The sequence below is a fragment of the Oncorhynchus clarkii genome, chromosome 12 (genome assembly GCF_045791955.1).
Source record: "Oncorhynchus clarkii lewisi isolate Uvic-CL-2024 chromosome 12, UVic_Ocla_1.0, whole genome shotgun sequence".
Classification (NCBI taxonomy): domain Eukaryota; kingdom Metazoa; phylum Chordata; class Actinopteri; order Salmoniformes; family Salmonidae; genus Oncorhynchus; species Oncorhynchus clarkii.
In genome coordinates, this window is record NC_092158.1 from 49429420 (window position 1) to 49451859 (window position 22440).

Sequence of the window (22440 nt, forward strand, 5' to 3'; positions counted from 1 at the left end):
CTCAATAGGGACGCATTGGAAGCACTTCCGGATTGGAAGTGGAGGCACTTCCGGATTGGATTTTTTTCAGGCTTTCGCCTGCAATATCAGTTCTGTTATACTCACAGACAATATTTTTACAGGTTTGGAAACTTTAGAGTGTTTTCTATCCTAAACTGTGAATTATATGCATATTCTAGCATCTTGTCTTGACAAAATATCCCGTTTACTACGGGAACGTTATTTTTCCAAAAATGAAAATACTGCCCCCTAGTCACAAAAGGCTAGCTAGCTACATTTACATTTACATGTTTTCAAAATTTGTCAGAGTCAAGTTAGTGTACTTTTAGCTAGCTAGCTAACATTAGCTGTCTGGCTAGCCAGCTAACGTTACGTGTATGATCAGAACCATTTACATTGCTAATTATAGCCTAATGTTGGCTAGCTAACATTGAACCTGGTTGGTTAGCTACCTGCAGATTCATGCAGGGTAGTAACGTTATGAGTTGGGATTATGGTTCATTGTTTAGGTAGCTAGCTACATGTCGACTCCACTATGCAAATTACTATTTCAATATAATCTTTATGACGTCGTTGTGACAACTGTCGATAGACGAAGCTGGTAAATTCGCTCTGGCTATCAACTCTGATTTCAGAACACTCTCGTCTGAATGTGCCAGAGAACAGAATAACTTACCAACGCTCAACACCAGTTAAATATAGAGTAAACATTCAGTAAACATTGGCAAAAAAGCGTAAATTAAATTAAATTGTTGCCAGCAGCACAGTTGCAGTCACCAATACTCTGGATAACATGAAAACAGCATAACCATCTCTGCTATGGTGAGCAAAATGGTCAGAGTGAGGTGTTCTCTCAATTGTGCCTCGGCCAGAGCGTCCAGTGTGCGCTCTGAACGCTCCGAGAGCAAAACGCTCTGAATTTACAAACTGACCATCTGACAACGCTCTGAATTTATGAACACACAGAGCATATTCTGGCACTCCAGATAAAATAGATGAAAACACCCGTGGTATAAACCAGCCTTTAGTCTTGAAATCTTTGGTTGTTTAATACATAGCCTCACATGTGAATCCTTAAAGAGATGGGAGAAGCTAAAGCTTAAGAGGGTGTGAACGATGTAGACAAAGAAGAGCTCTCCAGCAGATACCAAAATATTCATGGAACATTTTTGCAAATGTGAGGTTACAATTTTATCAACTTTCAAAGCAGAATTTGTTTTGTTTTGTCTGCTCAGATGAACAAAGTGTTTCCTCCAGGATTTCTTTGTATCAGTAGGAGCAGTTTTCATAAAACAATTTGAGAAAAGTAGCGTGGGGCATGCGCGTTTTCATTACACCACATCTCCGCCAATGAACGAGAGATGTGCGTTTCTTTGCACACAGTGTACAGACCAATGTGACTTTAACAGGTCGTATTTCATTCATTGCTGGAAGTTGAAAGAAAATGGAGACACTTTTGGAAGGTTTACAATCTCTTTGTTTTAAGAATAATTACAGTGCATTCAGAAAGTATTCAGACCCCTTGACGTTTTCCAAATTTTGTTACATTACAGCCTTATTCATAAAATCGATTCAATTGTTTTTTTCTACACACAATCTACAGACAATTCCCCAAAATGACAAAACAAATGTTATTGTATTTAAAAAATATATATAAATAAATGAAAATGAAATATCACATTTGCACAAGTATTCAGACCCTTTACTAAGTATGTTGCTGAAGCACCTTTGGCAGCAATTACAGCTTCGGGTCTTCTTGAGTATGCCACTACAAGCTTGTCACACCTGTATTTGGGGAGTTTCTTCCATTCTTCTCTACAGATTCTCTCAAGCTCTGTCAAGTTGGATGGGGAGCGTCGCTGCACAGCTATTTCCAGGTCTCTCCAGTCGGGTTCCCTCTGGCTGGGCCACTCAAGTACATTCAGAGACTTGTCCCGAAGCCACTCATGCAATGTATCGGCTGTGAGCTTAGGGTCGTTGTCATGTTGGAAGGTGAACCTTCGCCCAAGTCTGAGGTCCTGAGCCCTCTGGAGCAGGTTTTCATTAAGGGTCTCTCTGTACTTTGCTCTGTTCATATTTCTGTCGATCCTGACTAGTCTCTCAGTCCCTGCCGCTGAAAAACATCCCAACAGCATGATAATGCCACCACCATGCTTCACCATAAAGATGGTGCAGAGTTTCCTCCAGACATGATGCTTGGCATTCAGACCAAAGAGTTCAGTCTTGGTTTCATCTGACCAGAGAAAATTGTTTATCATGGTCTGAGAATATTTAGGTGCCCTCTGGCGAACTCCAAGCGGGCTGTCATGTGCCTTTTACTGAGCAGTGGCTTCTGTCTGGCCACTCTACCATAAAGGCCTGATTGATGGAGTGCTGCAGAGATGGTTGTCCTTCTGGAAGGTTCTCCCATCTCCAAAGAGGAATTCTGGAGCTCTGTCAGAGTGACCATCAGGTTCTTGGTCACCTCCATGACCAAGGTCCTTCTCCCCCGATTGCTCAGTTTTGCCTGGTGGCCAGCTCTAGGAAGAGTCTCGGTGGTTCCAAATTTCTTCTGTTTAAGAATGATTGAGGCCACTGTGCTCTTGGGGACCTTCAATGCTGAAGAAATGTTTTGGTAGAAATGTTTTTGTGCCTCGACACAGTCCTGCTTCGGAGCTCTACGGAAAATTCCTTCGACCTCATGGCTTGGTTTTTGCGCTGACATGCACTGTCAACTGTGGTACCTTATATTGACAGGTGTGTGCTTTTCCAAATCATGTCCAATCAATTGAATTTACCACAGGTGGACTCAAATTAAGTTGTAGAAGCATCTCAAGGATGATCATTGGAAACACGATGCACCTGAGCTCAATTTCAAGTCTCATACTTACGTAAATAAGGTATTTCTGTTTTTTATTTTTTGTAAATTTGCAAAAAAATCTAAAAAGCTGTTTTTGCTTTGTCATTATGGGGTATTGTGTGTTGATTAATGAGAGGGAAACGTTTTTAATCCATTTTAGAATAAGGCTGTAACGTAACAAAATTAGGAAAAAGTCAAGAGGTCTGAATACTTTCCTAAATTCACTGTATGAGCCTTACTCTTGAAATTATGAGATAGGAAAGTAATGGAGCAAATCTCATTTAAAGATGTAGCCTACAAATATTTTTTTTTCTATTTTTAGTAACCTGTTGAAATAGACTACTGCACAAAGCTGAGGTTAATTAATGTCTTAATGTCACCCCAGACTTCAGGAGTAAATATGAAGTAAGTTTGGCACCCAGGGAAAGACAAGAGAGAGTAGAGAGAGAGTGGAAGATGATAGAGCAATTAGAGTGAGGGGGTGAGCGAGGAAGAGAGTAGATAGAGGGGGAAGAGAGGAGGAGAAAGTGCAGAGATGGAGGAAACAGAGAGAGCGGGTAAGATCAGAGAGAGAGGAGAGACACTTGAAGTGAGCAGTGGGGGGGGGCAAGGAAAAGTGGTTGGGAATATGTTGTCTACAGCCCCCAAAAGCATTTAAGCCCATTTCAGGGAAGCAAAAAATATATAAATAAATTCTGATGTCAATTTGAGACTTTTATTTTTTTAGAATCTAAAGGATAGAGTATCACTGATGTTTTTTTACTTCTTTAAAGTGAATTGAATTGAGGTGTTTCTCCAGTGTCATTCAATGTATTTTAATTCAGAGCACCTAACTTGGAAAATTTAAGCATGTGTAAAGTACATACCCATTCTGCATCTTAAAATATCCTTGATGTTTCTCTTTAATGGATTTATTTTGCAACTAAGAGAAATTAGGGTGAAATATGCATGATTTGTGGCATTTTACCCCTTAAATACCCTGTAAACCCTGTTTAAGGGGTGGTGTAAGGTGTTTTGAAATTTTAAATAACACCTGGCTTTGCACATAATTAATTTGATAAATTAAGGACAAATTAAGGCACACATAATCCTGGACGCTGATTGGTTAAAACCGCTTTCCATCTGGTGTCTATTCCACAAGTTACCACTGGCTAAATCTATGACTTTGAAATGCCTATACACTCTGTTCCATCTCAGCCCAGCCAGACAATCTCCACTGTAAAAAGCATCTAGACATTATCTCCCATTTCTTTTAGACTAGCAATTGGTTTTCAATAGCAGAGATTTGTATAAAACTTGAGGTCTGTCTCGCTGACATTTGCAGCATTGTTCCATTATTAATTATTAAAATTCGATCTCCAGCAGTCCCAAAGCAATACATGTGTAGAGGTCGGGAGTCTGGACAAGATAGGCAGGCAGGCAGCTTTTTTCAGCCAATCGAAATAATCAGCTAGCATCATTTTTATGGACACACAAAGAAATGTCAATAGAAAATAGGTCAAACGAAATGAAATGCAGATAGTTTGCAGTCTTTCAAGCTTCAGTTTGAAGTGATTGGGCCAGTAGGAGGAACCCTTTCATCTGGTCTAAAATTACCCTGTGTAGGGTGCCGTCTTTCGGATGGGACGTTAACTTCTCTAGGGTAGGGGGCAGCATTTGGAATTTTGGATGAAACACGTGCCCAAATTAAACTGCCTTCTACTCAGGCCCAGAAGATAGGATATGCATATAATTGGTACATTTGGATAGGAAACACTCTAAAGTTTCCAAAACTGTTCAAATAGTGTCTGTGAGTACAACATAACTGATTTGGCAGGCTAAAACCTGAGAAAAATATATTCAGGAAGTAGGATGTTTTGTGTGTGTAGTTTTCTATTCAATGCCATTACAGTATCCATTGACGTAGGACTCAAATTGCAGTTCCCATGCTTTCCACTAGATGTCAACAGTCTTTAGAAATTGTTTCAGGCTTGTATTCTGAAAAACGAGGGAGTAAGAGCAGTCTGAATGAGTGGACACTGCCGTGTCACAGAGCTTTTTCATGCTCGCGACCAAGAGAGTGCCTTTCTTGTTTACCTTTTATATTGACGACGTTATTGTCCGGTTGAAACATTATTGATTATTTAGGCTAAAAACAATCTGTGAATTGAATATAAACATCGTTTGACATGTTTCTATGAACTTTACGGATACAATTTGGATTTTTTTGTTTGTTGTGACTGTGTTTGAGCCTGTGGATTAATGAAGAAAACATGCAAACAAAACGGAGGTTTTTGGATATAAAGAGAGAGTTTATCAAACAAAAGGAACATTTATTGAATACATGAATGTCTTCTGAGTGCAACCATATGAAGATCATCAAATGTAAGTGATTAATTTTCTCTCTATTTCTGGCTTGTGTAACTCTTCTACTTGGCTGGTTACCGTGACACCGTGGTTGGATTCACAAGAAGTTAATCTTTAAACCTATGTAAAATAGTTGTATCTTTTCTGAATTTTTATAATGAGTATTTCTGTATTTGAATTTGGTGCTCTGCAATCTCACTGGATGTTGGCCAGGTGGGACGCTAGCGTCCCTCATACCCTAGAGAGGTTTAATGGGTGTCCTGACTCTCTGTGGTCACTAAAGATCCCATGGCCATTATCATAAGAATAGGAGTGTCCATGCAAAATTTTCAATCTGGCCCTCATACCATCACGGTCACCTAATCATCCCCAGTTTACAATTGGCTCATTCATCCCCCCTCTTCTCCCCTGTAACTCTTTCCCAGGTCGTTGCTGTAAATGATAATGTGTTCTCAGTCAACGTACCTGGTAAAATAAAAAAAGATTGTGTGTTGTTGACTAGCTCCTCTGAACAACAGTGTCCTGACAAGAACGCACATGTTCTGTGCCAGGTGAAATCACGCATCATTAAATCATTCTTATTAATGTCACGTCCTGACCTTAGTTCCCTTTTTATGTCTCTATTTTAGTTTGGTCAGGGCATGAGTTGGGGTGGGCATTCTATGTTTTGTGTTCTATGTTTTCTATTTCTATGTGTTTGGCGTGGTATGGTTCCCAATCAGAGGCAGCTGGCTATCGTTGTCTCTGATTGAGAACCATACTTAGGCAGCCTGTTCTCCCACTATGGGTTGTGGGTAGTTATTTTCTGTTTAGTGTGTTTTGCACCTGACGGAGCTGTTTCGGTTGTTCTTTTGTTGCTTGTTTGATAGTGTTCAGTTTTACCATTAAAATGATGAACACTTACCACGCTGCACCCTGGTCCTCACCTACTTCCACCAACGGCCGTTACAATTAATGTATCCAAATATATGTAACTTGGAAACAGCCTAAACAAATGCAAATGCTACTTTGCTGCTATTCCCTCAATGCCGCTGTTTCGTCTCGGGTCTGACAACACCCATGCCTATATCCTCCAAACACAGTTGAATGCATGTCAAAGAGGAGCCAGTCTTTGTGTGGAATGAATCTGATCACACCTCATATGAAGGGCATCATTGTCTATTGCGTGTTAATTAGCAGTGAATAATAAATGAATGGCCTCAAATACACATTAAGGAGTGAATAACATCTGAATATCCGAGAGGAGACATTATTTGTGGGGAATGAATCTGGTTCTGGTCACACCTTGTATGATGTGCCTTATATACATTGTCTGTGACATGTTAATTAGCAGTGAATAACACCTTAATGAGGAATTATTGTGTTTTCAAGCATCCACAGATGGTGGATTGTGTAGGACTGGGTTTAACTCACTTCTCACCAGACCAATCAATCTGATTGATGTGTGGAATAACCCAAACCACCTCATCTTAACACATTGGAATCTTTGACAGGATACTGTAACTACTATCAGAATCTAGTCAGTCTAATTAATTCTGTCGATAACCCTCCTATTTACTACAACATATTTAATTGTAATGTTTTTGACGGATAAACTAATTTAAACATATTATTCCCATTTCCTCCTAATTAAAACTTGGCTAAAGGCTGTTGCCAACTTTGAAATGTCTTTAGCAGTGATAACTTGTTAATTGCTTTAGATCTGTCATGGATTCACAGAGGAGGGATGGGAGGCATGGCCACAAGTATTTTTCTTCCTACTTCGTATTTGGCACAACAAATCCTTGCCGGCACGAGAGATTGAAATAATGTCTTCATTCTCTTTCATTCTCCTCCTGCCTGTACATCAGTTGACATTGTGCCCCTCCGGAGTCTCCAGCCAGAGCGGTGAAACAAATTGTACCTTATCTCGGGCTCTGGGACCCATTACCTTCCCCATTTTAATTAATCACAGTTTAATTAACTTCAGTGGCATCTCCCTTATCTGGAGAGGTAACATTCACTAAGGCAAGGTGTTACGGTGTGACAGGCAAACGCTGGCAAGTTCTCCTGCTGCGAATGGGACGCACAGAGACACAAATGCACTGCCAATCTCCTTCGGTGCTGTTTGTTGGCGGTGGAGACTTGGTACTGACTCGTTCAATTCGATTTCAAGCAAGTGAATGGGCTACAATGGCATGGATAAATGTGGGGAAAATGAGGGTGAAAGCCTAAAGAGGAGGTAGAAAACTTAGGCTGGTAGAAGAGAATTTGTCCCCAACCAAATCTCCAGAAGAAAACGTTTTCTCTCGCCTGCAATATCCTGCCCTGGACACGTTTTTATCTGGATGTTGGGCTGTGCGTGCCATACCATAGAACTTGTAGCGTAGAATGTAGCGTAGAACTTTCAAGAAGGATACGCCGACAGCTCTGCATGTGTGTGCTAAGTGCGTGCTAACAGCTGACGTGAAGAAGAGGATGTATTACGTCATCCATCTTAAAGTTTAGAGGGTGAGAGTGCGAGGGTGAAGGCCCAAATGTGGCACTGCCAGTGAACCCACCATGAAAGTGATTAATCGGTCCCGGCCACCAATTCCTGCGAGGCGGCCATCTTAAGATCTCACAACCAGATCCAGGTACATTTGAAAATGGGTCACATTTTCCCCAAGTCATCCCTTCAGTTTATTTCCTAAATTAAATTGCTATTTCTTCCTGGCAATTTATTCCCCCATCTACAGAACTGAATGACTTTGGTCCCTCCTAAGGGGTCAGTGAATCAAGGGGAGAGAAAGAAAATGTAATTCGGTGACAAAAAACAAGGCTCTAGTGTGGAGAGAGAGAAATAGAGAAAGAACAGGAGAGAGGGAAGGGGAAGAGAGGGGGCTTTTTGCATCCAGCGGCAGTAATTAAAGGAGGGGTTGCTTAGTCCACCTCTATGTAGGCCAGCTCATGAGAAATCTATTGACTGGCCACGTTAAATCGTCAATTTGGAACCATTAGGCCGTGCCACATTCACAAACATGGTAGAAATGATGATGGGGTTACTGGAAAGGAGGGCCCCGTCTCTCTCTCTCTCCCTGTCACTCTCCCCCTCTCTCAACCCCCCCCCTCTCTCTTTCAATCTATCTCGCTCTCTCTTCCCTTGCTCTCTCTGGGGTCTAACTTGGCTTCAGAGACCAAACATCACTGCTGATGTTGTGAATTAGGCCCGTGTAATGAGTCACGCGGTATTAGCTCCTTTGCCGACACATTGCAAAAATGCCATCTGGTTCCCTCATTTCTGACATCACGGACGACACAACACAAGACCTGGGAGGGTGGGAGGGTGAACTCACTGCACTGGTCAGTATTTTATGTGGAGTTCCCAAGGCCTGTTGCATAGCTGTTTCACACCTCTAAAATGGGTGTGTGGTTGGTGTCACCTGATGCTCATCCAGGGTCTGATGCTGTGTCCCAAATGGGAGCCTATTCCCTATTTAGTGAAAACCTTTTTGTTTTACAAATAGAGAATAGGGTGCCATTTTGGATGTGGCCTAAGACAAGGAACGCAACAGCATGAAAAGTCAGGCAGGCAGTTGAGGACAGATGGCTAACAGTAGCGGCTTGTCTTAGATAATAATGTAAATGTGCTTGTTTATGATATGTTGTGCCAGTGACAGCTGTAGGGTTTGTTGATTTAGCATCACAGACCGAGAGATATCGAAAATGGTTCCCTGTATTGCACCAGTCGGCGCAGAAAGGAGCCCCATGAATTATTCACTGCATTTGGTTTGCTTTCAGTCTCTCTTGGTCAGCGTTTCAAATGGCACCCTATTCCCTATACGGTGTACTGCTTCTGAACAGACACATTTGGTCCCAGGTCAAAAGTAGTGCACTAAATAGGGAATAGGGTGCCACAAATGAGACTGAAAGAAAACCAAATGCAGGTTGTCAACCTGACATTATTGCCTTCTTGCTGGTCTCATTAGTCGATAGAGAAGAAAAAAAAAAAAAAAGATGATTTTTCTTCCAACATCACAGTATAACACAGAGGATCACCACTGATTTGAAACCTGAGACTCCACCTTGTCAATAACAAATATAGTCCCCCTGTATACAGATGGTAAAATTAGAGTGGAAACTCAGGGAGGAAATTTCCCCATTATGACATGATTTTAGGGCACTGATAATGTATAAATATTAACTGGTACTCCACCATTGCATCACCTTCATGAAATGACTTAAAAATTACTTCAAATTTCAATGTGACCATTTATTCTCACTGTATCCGTTCAAGCTGTGGGGGATGTTTCACATTTCGGATCTTCAAGCAACGTCTTGATCTTCAGATTTGAAAATATTTGAAAAATGTATTGTGCAGATTTTGGTCAAGGTGAAGGTTGTTGTAGCCTGTACTTTATTTACACTTTGACTTTTTAAACTATTCTTAAAGTTACTTAAAAGTATATACAGTGAGCTCCAAAGTATTGGGACAGTGATTATAATAAAAAAATGTGGCTCTCTACTCCAGCGCTTGGATTTGAAATTATACAATGAATATGAAGTTAAAGTGGCACTACAGAGGGTAGTGCGTACGGCCCAGTATATCACTGGGGCTAAGCTGCCTGCCATCCAGGACCTCTACATTGTCAAAGACCCCAGCCACCCCAGTCATAGACTGTACTCTCTACTACCGCATGGCAAGCGGTACCGGAGTGCCAAGTCTAGGACAAAAAGGCTTCTCAACAGTTTTTACCCCCAAGCCATAAGCCATCCTGAACAGGTAATCAAATGAAAACCTGGACTATTTGCATTGTGTGCCCCCCCCAACCCCTCTTTTACGCTGCTTCTACTCTCTGTTTATCATATATGCATAGTCACTTTAACTGTACATTCATGTACATACTACCTCAATTGGCCCGACCAACCAGTGCTCCCACACATTGGCTAACTGGGCTACCTGCATTGTGTCCCGCCACCCACCACACACCACCCCTTCTTGTACGCTACTGCTACTCTCTGTCCATCATACAGTATATACAGTGCCTTGCGAAAGTATTCGGCCCCTTGAACTTTGCGACCTTTTGCCACATTTCAGGCTTCAAACAAAGATATAAAACTGTATTTTTTTGTGAAGAATCAACAACAAGTGGGACACAATCATGAAGTGGAACGACATTTATTGGATATTTCAAACTTTTTTAACAAATCAAAAACTGAAAAATTGGGCGTGCAAAATTATTCAGCCCCCTTAAGTTAATACTTTGTAGCGCCACCTTTTGCTGCGATTACAACTGTAAGTCGCTTGGGGTATGTCTCTATCAGTTTTGCACATCGAGAGACTGACATTTTTTCCCATTCCTCCTTGCAAAACAGCTCGAGCTCAGTGAGGTTGGATGGAGAGCATTTGTGAACAGCAGTTTTCAGTTCTTTCCACAGATTCTCGATTGGATTCAGGTCTGGACTTTGACTTGGCCATTCTAACACCTGGATATGTTTATTTTTGAACCATTCCATTGTAGATTTTGCTTTATGTTTTGGATCATTGTCTTGCTGGAAGACAAATCTCCGTCCCAGTCTCAGGTCTTTTGCAGACTCCATCAGGTTTTCTTCCAGAATGGTCCTGTATTTGGCTCCATCCATCTTCCCATCAATTTTAACCATCTTCCCTGTCCCTGCTGAAGAAAAGCAGGCCCAAACCATGATGCTGCCACCACCATGTTTGACAGTGGGGATGGTGTGTTGCTTTTACGCCAAACATAACGTTTTGCATTGTTGCCAAAAAGTTCAATTTTGGTTTCATCTGACCAGAGCACCTTCTTCCACATGTTTGGTGTGTCTCCCAGGTGGCTTGTGGCAAACTTTAACCAACACTTTTTATGGATATCTTTAAGAAATGGCTTTCTTCTTGCCACTCTTCCATAAAGGCCAGATTTGTGCAATATACGACTGATTGTTGTCCTATGGACAGAGTCTCCCACCTCAGCTGTAAATCTCTGCAGTTCATCCAGAGTGATCATGGGCCTCTTGGCTGCATCTCTGATCAGTCTTCTCCTTGTATGAGCTGAAAGTTTAGAGGGGCGGCCAGGTCTTGGTAGATTTGCAGTGGTCTGATACTCCTTCCATTTCAATATTATCGCTTGCACAGTGCTCCTTGGGATGTTTAAAGCTTGGGAAATCTTTTTGTATTCAAATCCGACTTTAAACTTCTTCACAACAGTATCTCGGACCTGACTGGTGTGTTCCTTGTTCTTCATGATGCTCTCTGCGCTTTTAACGGACCTCTGAGACTATCACAGTGCAGGTGCATTTATACGGAGACTTGATTGCACACAGGTGGATTGTATTTATCATCATTAGTCATTTAGGTCAACATTGGATCATTCAGAGATCCTCACTGAACTTCTGGAGAGAGTTTGCTGCACTGAAAGTAAAGGGGCTGAATCATTTTGCACGCCCAATTTTTCAGTTTTTGATTTGTTAAAAAAGTTTGAAATATCCAAAAAATGTCGTTCCACTTCATGATTGTGTCCCACTTGTTGTTGATTCTTCACAAAAAAATACAGTTTTATATCTTTATGTTTGAAGCCTGAAATGTGGCAAAAGGTCGCAAAGTTCAAGGGGGCCGAATACTTTCTCAAGGCACTGTACATAGTAACTTTAACCGTATCTACATGTACATACTACCTTAATCAGCCTGACTAACCGGTGTCTGTATGTAGCCTCGCTACTGTATATAGCCTCGCTACTGTTATTTTTCACTGTCTTTTTACTGTTGTTTTTATTTCTTTGCTTACCTATTGATCACCTGATACCATTTTTTCACTATTGGTTAGGGCCTGTAAGTAAGCATTTCACTGTAAGGCTCACGTGACAAATAAACTTTGAAGAAATAAAAACTTTGTCCTCCCATTTTAGGACTATGTATTCACTTACATGTGTATTAAAGTAGTCAAATGTTTAGTATTTGGTCCCATATTTCTAGCATGCAATGATTACATCAAGCTTGAGACTACAACATTTTTGGATGCATTTGCTGTTAGTTTTGGTTGTGTTTAATATTATTTTGTGCCCAATAGAAATGAATGATAAATAATGTATTGTGTCGTTTTATGAGTCACTTTTATTGTAAATAAGAATATAATATGTTTCTAATTACTTCTACATTAATGTTGATGCTACCATAATTATGGATAGTCCTGAATGAATCATGAATAATGACAAGTGAGAAAGTTACAGATGCACAAATATCATAGAACCAAGGCATGCTAACCTCTCACCATTTTTGGGGGGGTATGATATTTGTGCGTCTGTAAATGCTCAATGCTTGAAATTGCACTATGCCACTGGGCTTCCACCATTTTAAAGTAGTTAACTGGGTGGGGATTCCTATGAGTTGGGAGCAATGAGCCAATGAAGAAGTGCAAGGTAGCCTAAATGGCGCTGCCCATGCTGTCACAAATGCTATAATGGCACAGATAGAAAGATGAGTCCTCTATCTATATTCATGGCCTGTTGTATTTGCCCTCTCGATGGTTATAATGGTCCCATGTGATCTCGCCTTCTCCCGGCTGCCTTTCATCTTTGAGGACGTTTCCATTGTTACAGCGGTCACTTGACTATCTTGTCAATATAATGGACAATCTTTGGCTCTACCAGTCTCATTGTAACTGTGCTGAACAAAGATGGCTGACAAAAGTGAAAGCAATTGCCATGGCTCTAATCAGTCCTCCCCCAGCTGTGAGGGATGAGTAATGAGCAAATAGGCCAAGTCATGCCCTAATGAAGTCAGCTAGCTCTCTCAAACTCCATCTCCATCACACACTCTTTCTCTAACTCTCCTGCTGCTGCCACCGTGCCGTATAAGGCATTTGTCTGCATGTAGCGAGCTATACCTCTCTCCTAATTTACCCCTGGGAGGGAAGAAAAACGGATGACGCTAATGAAGTGAAAGCAGCGAAGGCAGTAGTGGTGATAGAAGGCCGCGGTGGTGATGTCCAATGTCTAAGTATTGCACTGAAGTGGTGGTCATGACGATAGGCCTTATTTTGTATCTGTTTCATGTAATATGTTACATATGAAGTGTATGGAAGTGCATATTGAGCATGTTAAGGAGTGACAGAGAGATCATTGACAGATGCTGCTCTCTCTCTCCCCTTCTATCCCTTACTCTCTTTCTGCCAAGCACTCAGGATGTGCCAGCTTTATGTTGCCTTTGATTTAGGCGTGCCCCAGATCTGCTCTCTAATGAGCTGAGTGTTTAATCAATAATTCCCTGGAGTTTGAATACAAATCTAGGGTGATCAGAGCTGGTTTCACACAAGAATGTAAGTGTCATTAACGAGCTGGGATTCGGCGAAACTCTCCCCAACTAGCTACCCTCTTTCCTTCTGTCTTTCTTTCTGCCTTTCTTTCTTTCTTTTCGTCTTTCTCTTGCATGAAAGGAGGCAGACTCTCTGGTTTCTGCTTCCTCTTTTGCCTCTGAGTAATCGCTCACCTGTGAGAAGTGTCAGACCACACAAAGCAGTAGCAGGGGTGAGGATGATGATGTATAGCCTCTATGCAACGCAGTCTAAGCAAATTCCTATCACTGAATGTGTATTTGAAATGTAGGCTACTTGTTCATGATGATGTAAAATATTTGGATTTGCGACTACGTTGAATTTATATACTTCAGCCCGCATGTTGCTCTGAAATGAAGTGTATTTTATTCTACAGTGCCTTCCGAAAGTATTCATACCCTTTGACTTATTCCACATGTTGTTGTGTTACAGCCTGAATTCATAATGCATGAAATATTTTTTTTAATCTTACCCATTTACACAAAATACTCCATAATGACAAAGTGAAAACACCCGGATTGTACAATATTTGCACATTTTTCTTTTAAAAATTCTTACAAGCTCTGTCAAGTTGGTTCTTGATCTTGCCATAGATGTTCAAGCCAATTAAAGTCAACACTGTAAGTAGGCCACTCAGGAACAATTAATGTCGTCTCGGTAAGCAACTCTAGTGTATATTTGGCCTTGTGTTTTAGGTCATTGTCCTGCTGAAAGGTGAATTTGTCTCCCAGTGTATGTTGGAAAGCAAACAACCAGGTTATCCTCTAGGATTTTGCCTGTGCTTGGCTCTATTCCATTTATTTGTATCATAAAAAAGTTGCAGATGACAAGCATACCCATAAAATGATCCAGCACCACCATTTTTGAAAATATGAAGAGTGGTACTCAGTGATGTGCTGTGTTGGATTTGACCCAAACATAATGCTTTGTATTCAGGACATAAAATATGTTTTTTGCCACATTTGTTTTCAGTTTTACTTCCGTGCCTTATTTGTAATCAGTTCCTTCTTTTCACTCTTATGAAAGTTAGTATGGTGGAGTTACTACAATTTTGTTGATCCATACTCACTTTTCTCCTATCACAGCCATTTACTGTTCTGAAGTCAAAATGTAACTCAAATTGAAATTTTTGAACGATATCCCTTCTCTCCTGCAACTGAGTTAGGAAGGACGCCTTTATATTTGCAGTGACTGGGTGTATTGATACACCATCCAAATTGTAATTAATAACTTCACCATCCTCAAAGGGATATTCAATGTCTGCTTATTTTGTTTTTTACCCATCTACCAATATGTGCACTTCTTTGTTAGGCATTGGAAAACCTCCCTGGTCTTTGTGGTTGAATCTGTGTTAGAAATTCACTGCTCGACTGAGGGACCTGACAGATAATTGTATGTGTGGGGTACAGAGATTATGTTGTCGTTCAAAAATCATGTTAAACACGATATTGCGTGCAACTTATTACGTGACTTGTTATGCACATCTTTACTCCTGAACTTATCTTAACTTCCCATAACAAAGGGGTTGAATGTACAACAAAATGTGGAAAAAGTCAAGCGGTGTCAATACTTTCTGAAGGCACTGCACGTTTTCATCCCGGACTGAAACATCAGAAGTGTTGCCCTGAGTTAGTATACAATGTCATAGCAATGCCTGTTTAAGGGATAGTTCATCGAAATTGCAAAACAACATATTGATTGCTTTTTACACTTGCATTGGTTTTGGGCCAAACATGCTGAAGATTTAGCATTTAGAGACAGTGGCAAAACCTAAGCATGGATTGCTGTTTTACCATGTCTATAAACTGCTTACAGAGTAAAGAAACCAATATGTAATTTTGTTGTTTGGATGAACCGCTATTGTAAGTCTTTAACTGCTCTCCAACAGTACAAATCTAACAGAAATTAATGCAAATAAATGATTTATGGTACTCCACAGTTCCCCCTGATGACCCTGTGATTGTTGGGGCACCCGTGGTGAGCCTAAGGGCCGGCGACCACCTCAACCTGACGTGCCACGCCGACAATGCCAAGCCTGCCGCCTCCATCATCTGGATTCGCAACGGGCAGGTCCTGAATGGCGCCATGTTCTCTAAGGTAAGGATGTTGGCGTAACTTCCACTAGGGATGAGGCAGGACATGTCCCCTCCACATTCTAAAATTGCAGTTTTATCATTTCACTGTAGCTATGGATCTAGACTGGGTATGGTGTGGGCTAGTTTTGATTGATCTCTGTGCTGACCTGACTCTTTCAACAGGACATCGCTATTTCGTACATATTGAAACTAATTCAACACCTTAACCATTACACCAAGAGATTCAAACGGACTTATCAAGGTTGCTACAATGTACCCTTCCTACGGAAAGAGCGCCCATCACTTTTCTATCTGCAGTCACTCATACCCAGACTTTGATGGTATCACAGTAACATCATCCCACTTCTGACACCAATGTATAGAATTCAGGGGTTTGCACTGACCAGAACTCCAGTGAATGTCAACCCGACACCATAGCTGTTATGCCAAGAGATCCAAACCTCTTCGCCACATGCATGTACTGTAGGTACTACATTTATTAACGGACAAATTCAATACATACTAATAAAACTGTTATTATAACTCTATACAAGACAGGAATCTAGATATGTTGCACTAAAAAGTTTAAAAGGTGCATGCACTGAAATTAAGTTTACATAAATAAATTCATTGTGCACCTGAAATGTGTCTTTTGGACCTTGATAAGAGGTGTGCTCGCTCTTCCCTCACTTGGAGGAATCCTTCCCACTCTTCCTATCTTCCTCTCTTCTCCTGTCTTTACTCATCCTTTCCTCGAAGTGTCCTGAAAAAGGCCTCACTCTGTCAGTTTAATGGCAGCTGAGATTTTTTATTTGATTCACGGGGCAAGATGGAGCACTCACGTTTTTCTTTAAACATGACAAAAAAAGAGAAAGCATTCCAACACTCTACATTATGGATGTGTTCATGGGCAATTTGTTCACTTTCTCAGCCCTGAGTAGGAAACGGAGAAAGTGAGAGGCGAGTTTAATCTTGCAGTGTGATCTTGCTCGTTCTGGGGTGAGTCTAACCCACACAAACTGACTGGAGGGCGCTCCCTTCACTCATTGTAAGACCATGATTTAGACACAGGCAAGCCACTTAGACATATGTATTTCTATATCAGCGCTCTCTTTCCTGATTAAAATAAATGTCTCAAAGCTTGAGAAATGTTTTTGGCGTTTTGAGAAAAGAGAGGACTATTTTGGGAAAATAATTATATTGGGATCTTGATGGTTAATAACTGACACGGATAGTGTATAGCTACTTTGTTAGTACTTAGTTTCAGCATCTGTATAGAACATTTGAAATGTGTCACATTTGATAATGTTTGCATCATATTGATTACACGTCACACTGTTAGGATGTCAAGTCTTTTTGATTCATCTGAATCTGTTAAAACCAGTTGCGACGAGTAAACCCAGATCCGGGATCCTATTTATAGCCTCAAGCTCATTAGCATAACGCAACGTTAACTATTCATGAAAATCGCAAATGAAATGAAATAAATATGCTAGCTCTGAAGCTTAGCCTTTTGTTAACAACACTGTCATCTCAGATTTTCTAAATATGCTTTTCAACCATAGCAAAACAAGCATTTGTGTAACAGTATTGATAGCTAGCGTAGCATTTAGCGTAGCATTTAGCGTAGCATTCAGCGTGCAACATTTTCACAAAAACAAGAAAAGCATTCAAATAAAATAATTTACCTTTGAATAACTTCAGATGTTTTCAATGAGGACACTCAGTTAGATAGCAAATGTTCCGTTTTTCCAAAAAGATTCTTTGTGTATTAGAAATCGCTCCGTTTTGTACATCACGTTTGGCTACCAAAAAAACCTGTATCCAGGAGTGTAATTATCCCCGCAAGCTCATTAGCATAACGCAACGTTAACTATTCATGAAAATCGCAAATGAAATGAAATAAATATGCTAGCTCTGAAGCTTAGCCTTTTGTTAACAACACTGTCATCTCAGATTTTCAAAATATGCTTTTCAACCATAGCAAAACAAGCATTTGTGTAACAGTATTGATAGCTAGCGTAGCATTCAGCGTAGCATTGAGCGGGCAACATTTTCACAAAAACAAGAGAAGCATTCAAATAAAATAATTTACCTTTGAAGAACTTCGGATGTTTTCAATGAGGAGACTCTCAGTTAGATAGCAAATGTTCAGTTTTTCCAAAAAGATTCTTTGTGTATTAGAAATCGCTCCGTTTTCTACATCACGTTTGGCTACCAAAAAACCCCAGAAAATTCAGTCATCAAAACACTGAACTTTTTTCCAAATTAACTCCATAATATCGATTGAAACATGGCAAACGTTGTTTAGAATCAATCCTCAAGGTGTTTTTCACATATCTCTTCGATTATATATCGTTCGTGGAAGCCTGGTTTCTTCTCTCTATCAAATGGAAAAATACTTGCACCTGGCGTTTGCGCACCAATTTCGACGCAGGACACCAGGCGGACACCTGGCAAATGTAGTCTCTTATGGTCAATCTTCCAATGATATGCCTACAAATACGTCACAATGCTGCCGACACCTTGGGGAAACGGCAGAAAGTCTAAGCTCATTCCTGTCGCATTCACAGCCATATAAGGAGACAATGGAAAACAGCGCCTCAGAATTTTTGCTCACTTCCGGTTTGAAGTTTCATCTTGGTTTCGCCTGTAGCATCAGTTCTGGGGCACTCACAGACAATATCTTTGCAGATTTGGAAACGTCAGAGTGTTTTCTTTCCAAAGCTGTCAATTATATGCATAGTCGAGCATCTTTTCGTGACAAAATATTGCGCTTAAAACGGGAACGTTTTTTTATCAAATAATGAAATAGCGCCCCCATAGTTACAACAGGTTAACAGCTCCATTTTAGACTCATCAGGATAAATAACTTTGGAGACAGAGAACCAATATGTTTCATCTTCATCCAAGGAGGAAGCTGGGTTTTGGAAAAACATACTTTGAGTCAGATCATGACTTGGCTTGGCATATCAAGGCATGCAAATTGAGGCAAACGATAGAGAGACGACTGATTCCATCTGTCCAGAAATCTTCAAAAAATGTACCACTAAACTCATTACAAATATGTTACTACCATATTATTACTATGTCATTCAGGGTAAGCCATACTTGAGATTCATGAGGTCATACAGTTTGTATATATTGCATGATGTACTGTAAATCGATTGCCACCCACCTACTGTATAACTTGCAATGGCAGTGATATGTGCTTGCCTTATTTACTTTAGTTGCTCTCATCACTCTGGATAAAGATGCTAAATGAACACATTGTAAATGTAATTGAAATAAGACATCTTGTAATGATACTAGTGATCTCTGTTCTTGCATTGTTTCCTCAGACACTGTTGCGGGATGAGCGAAGGGAGAGTACAGTCAGCTCACTCTACCTCTCTGCCTCCAACATCAAGACAGGCCAACAAATCACCTGTCGGGCCTCAAACAAGGCCTTGCCCAATGGGAAAGATGCCATTGTCACCATCGATATCCAACGTGAGTGCAGCGCCCCATATCTCACACAAAACTCATCCATTGGTCTATCTATTTGAACAATCAAACACTGTCTTTATCCTATTTCTACTGCAGAATTATACCCCTAACATTGCACATGCTAACCCAACATCTCCAATATTTATTAACAATGTCTTTTGGAGGGTCCAAGGCTGGGTTTTGACAAACACTGTCGAAATGTGAATTCTATTAATTGCAGCACTTCCCATTCAAAGAATAATTAACATATTTGTCTGGGAGCACAATGAAAGAGATAATGTGTTTGATGTCATGGTCTCAGCCAGTGAAAATCAATGTTAGTGTTTGCTATTTGATTCTTCCTGTGTGTGTGGCCAGTGTGTGCACTTCTCTTTCTTTCTTTCTTGTGCTCAACCTGCCACTAATCATTTATACGAAAATACTACCAAGAGATTCCTTCCGAATAGTGAAAAATAGGCCCCCTCTGTACAAAATGCAATTCTCAGAAGGTATTATTTGATTACTAAAACCATTTGCCGTAAGTTAGGAATTTTGAACAAAGGCCTTTTGCGTCCCTCACAGCTCCTTCAAAGCTATTAAGTTTGACTAATAAAACTGAAATACTATTCAATGATCAATTACGTTTGACAGCTCAATTACGTTTGACATTCTTCCTCATCGTGCATTCTTTTTATTTTTGTGTCTCATCCAAAAGGAATCCTCTCCCCAAGCCTTGGCACGGGGAGAGACAGAAACAAGAGCGCTAACTGACTAGCTGTTGTTGTGCATACTGCCAGAGAGGGGCCTCATCATTTTGTCATGAAAAACAATGGCGCATTTTTCCCTTGCGGCAAGTCAACTGCTGTATAAAAACAAATGTCTTTCTGTTTGGGTAAATTTGAGTTTGCCTGAAATAAAATATATACCTAGCAGGCAGCAGCAGCAGCACTGGAGCAATAGTGATAACGTTTGTGTAATTTGGGTAATAAGGTGAATCTGATACCAATCGTAAGCGTAGCTCGTTTGATAGGAATGAACTGCAACAATGCAGGGTTGAGTACAGGTCTCTCCCCAATACACCAATAGTGGAGAAAGAACAAAGCCCCCCAAGAGTAACACACCCTATTGGCATGGCAAAGCTGTAAGAATCAATTCTCCTCAGGATGGAAATGTGAGAGATGACGACTACCCCCCCCCCCCCCCCCCCCCCTTCGCCATAACAGACCGGGAAGAGCTTGAGCGATGGGTCTGCCTTTAGCACGCAGCATTAGCCTTACTGATTTCCAATTGGGCATTTGCGTGGGCCCACCTAAATGTGTCTCTTGTTTCACTTTGCATGCGCATTCAGCAGCAAAGGGAGGGGTGGGGGGTAAAATAAAACACAAGGAAGCAATTTAGAAAAGTGGAAAGCCAGACATAAGCCACTAGCCACAGGCTCCTCTGTTACCGAGGGTGGGGGAATGGAAACAGGTGTTCGATGAATAAGTGATGACAGCGCGTGGCGAGGAGAAGAGGCCACGAGGCTCGTAGGGGTCCTCGGGGGGGTGCTGACTGCCACAAGGAGAGCCCTACTGTCACCGTAGCCAGTTAATATTGATGAGAGGCAGCTGGTTTGGTTGACGGTGGCGGGCGGTGTGGAAAGAAGCACACACACAAACACATGCCCCATAATGCATTGGGCAGAGGGCAGACAAACACGGGGGAGGAGGGTTAGCTTGGGACACGGGGTCCATCTTGTTGGTCACTCCAATCACGTCAGACATTATTTTACTGCTCGCAAGGGTGTTTTGATGGAGTATTAGCATATTTCTCCTAGCTCTCTGTCTATGTGAATGTGTTCCTGACCACCTGAATATCTGTGGTGGTCCACTATGCAGTAGAAATGAACACTGTAGGGTTTTATGTCTCATGGGTTTCATGACCACATCTTTATAACAATTCAATATTGATGAGATGGTAGACCATGTATCTAGAATGCAATCATCTCAACACACACTCCCATGATGCTCTTCGGCACAACCCCAATACACATCTCCTCCCAACCTACTCAAATTGTCCCCATTATGAACCACAATTATGAACAAGCTTACAAGCAAGTATCTTGGTGCCCGTCTATCTCTCATAGGATAACGGTGGTCAACGTGACTCTCAATAACAATGTCTTTAGACTGTGGTGTAGGCATTTGAGTAGCCTGTGTCACAGTCTCGTCACGTCCTTGAGTGGGTACGGCTGATTCAGTGTCCTGAGAACGTGCCTGTGATTCCCTATGTGACCACTGCTGGGTCAAGGTGTCACCCAGTAACAGTTCTGGACAGACAGGACTGGCGGTTCTTTCGGTGTGGCTTTACTCAACAGTAACGGATCTGTGTGCCTTTTTCAGATGACATTCTATGCCGTCTTAACAGTGTAGGACACAGTCTGAGCAATGTCTGTAGCAGCAACCCACTTTGGTCCGTTGAGGTAGTTCCTGGCTAAGACAGTTTCTCTTGGATTGAAAGGGCTGACCTTTGCTCTCAGTTCACAATATTTGACTTGACTCTCCTATTGACTGCGTAACGTCTCTTTTGCGTTCAGAGGTTTGAAAAGGTCAAAGCTTTCGTGTAGATCTCTCTTCATGAGTAATGAGGAATGTTCTTGTATTTGTATTTGTATTTATGGCTCCCCAGCTACTCTTCCTGGGGTCCAGCAAAATAAAGGCAGTTTATACCATTTTAAAAACATTACAACACATTCACAGATTTCACAACACACTGTGTGCCCTCAGTCCCCTACTCTACCACTACCACATATCTACAGTACAAAATCCATGTAGGATAGAAGGACGCTGTTCAAGCGTTGGTGCAGTCTCCCTTGACCCTGAAACGCTTTCAATGCATGTTTCATGGTCTGTACCAGGGCTTGGAACCAGTTCAGGGAACAGAACTGAAAACCTGAACAAATTGACATTTTTCAAGGAACAGAAACATAACCTGGAACAAAAGTGATCCATACTGTTCCTGAACAGAAGCATTATTTTAAAAACATGGGAACCAGTTAATAACCAGTTATTTTACATTCCAGGCATTTTTTTCCAGTCCCACAACAAAATGCAACAAAGCTCCTATGCAAAGCCTTCACTCTGTCCCTCAGAAACATATTCCAGTGTCTGCCTGCAAGCTCAAATCTTGGCCTGTGCTCCGAAGCATAGGCTACTGACTATACTGACGTTACATTGGCACTTGATTCAGAAGATAGGGAGAGAGATTTTTAATTAGCTAGGATGAGATAAGGGCAGTGGGAAGGTAGGCCCCTAATGTCATGTAATCTAAGAAAGAAGTTGAGTAGGGAGCCAGTAGATTTCAATTGACTTTAGTGAACTATTAACAGAATATATTTACAAAAGAATACATATAGGAGCAGTCAGCGTAGTAC

At 41.1% G+C, this 22440-nt stretch overlaps 1 protein-coding gene across 1 annotated transcript in view; it reads left to right on the plus strand.

Moving 5' to 3' along the window:
- Nucleotides 1–22440, plus strand: part of LOC139422065 (kin of IRRE-like protein 3) — a 274299-nt gene that overhangs the window by 173582 nt on the left and 78277 nt on the right. The window contains exons 4-5 of the mRNA XM_071173211.1: nt 15425–15582; nt 18902–19052. Of these exons, the coding sequence (XP_071029312.1) occupies nt 15425–15582; nt 18902–19052 (309 nt within the window). The remainder of the gene's footprint in view (nt 1–15424; nt 15583–18901; nt 19053–22440) is intronic.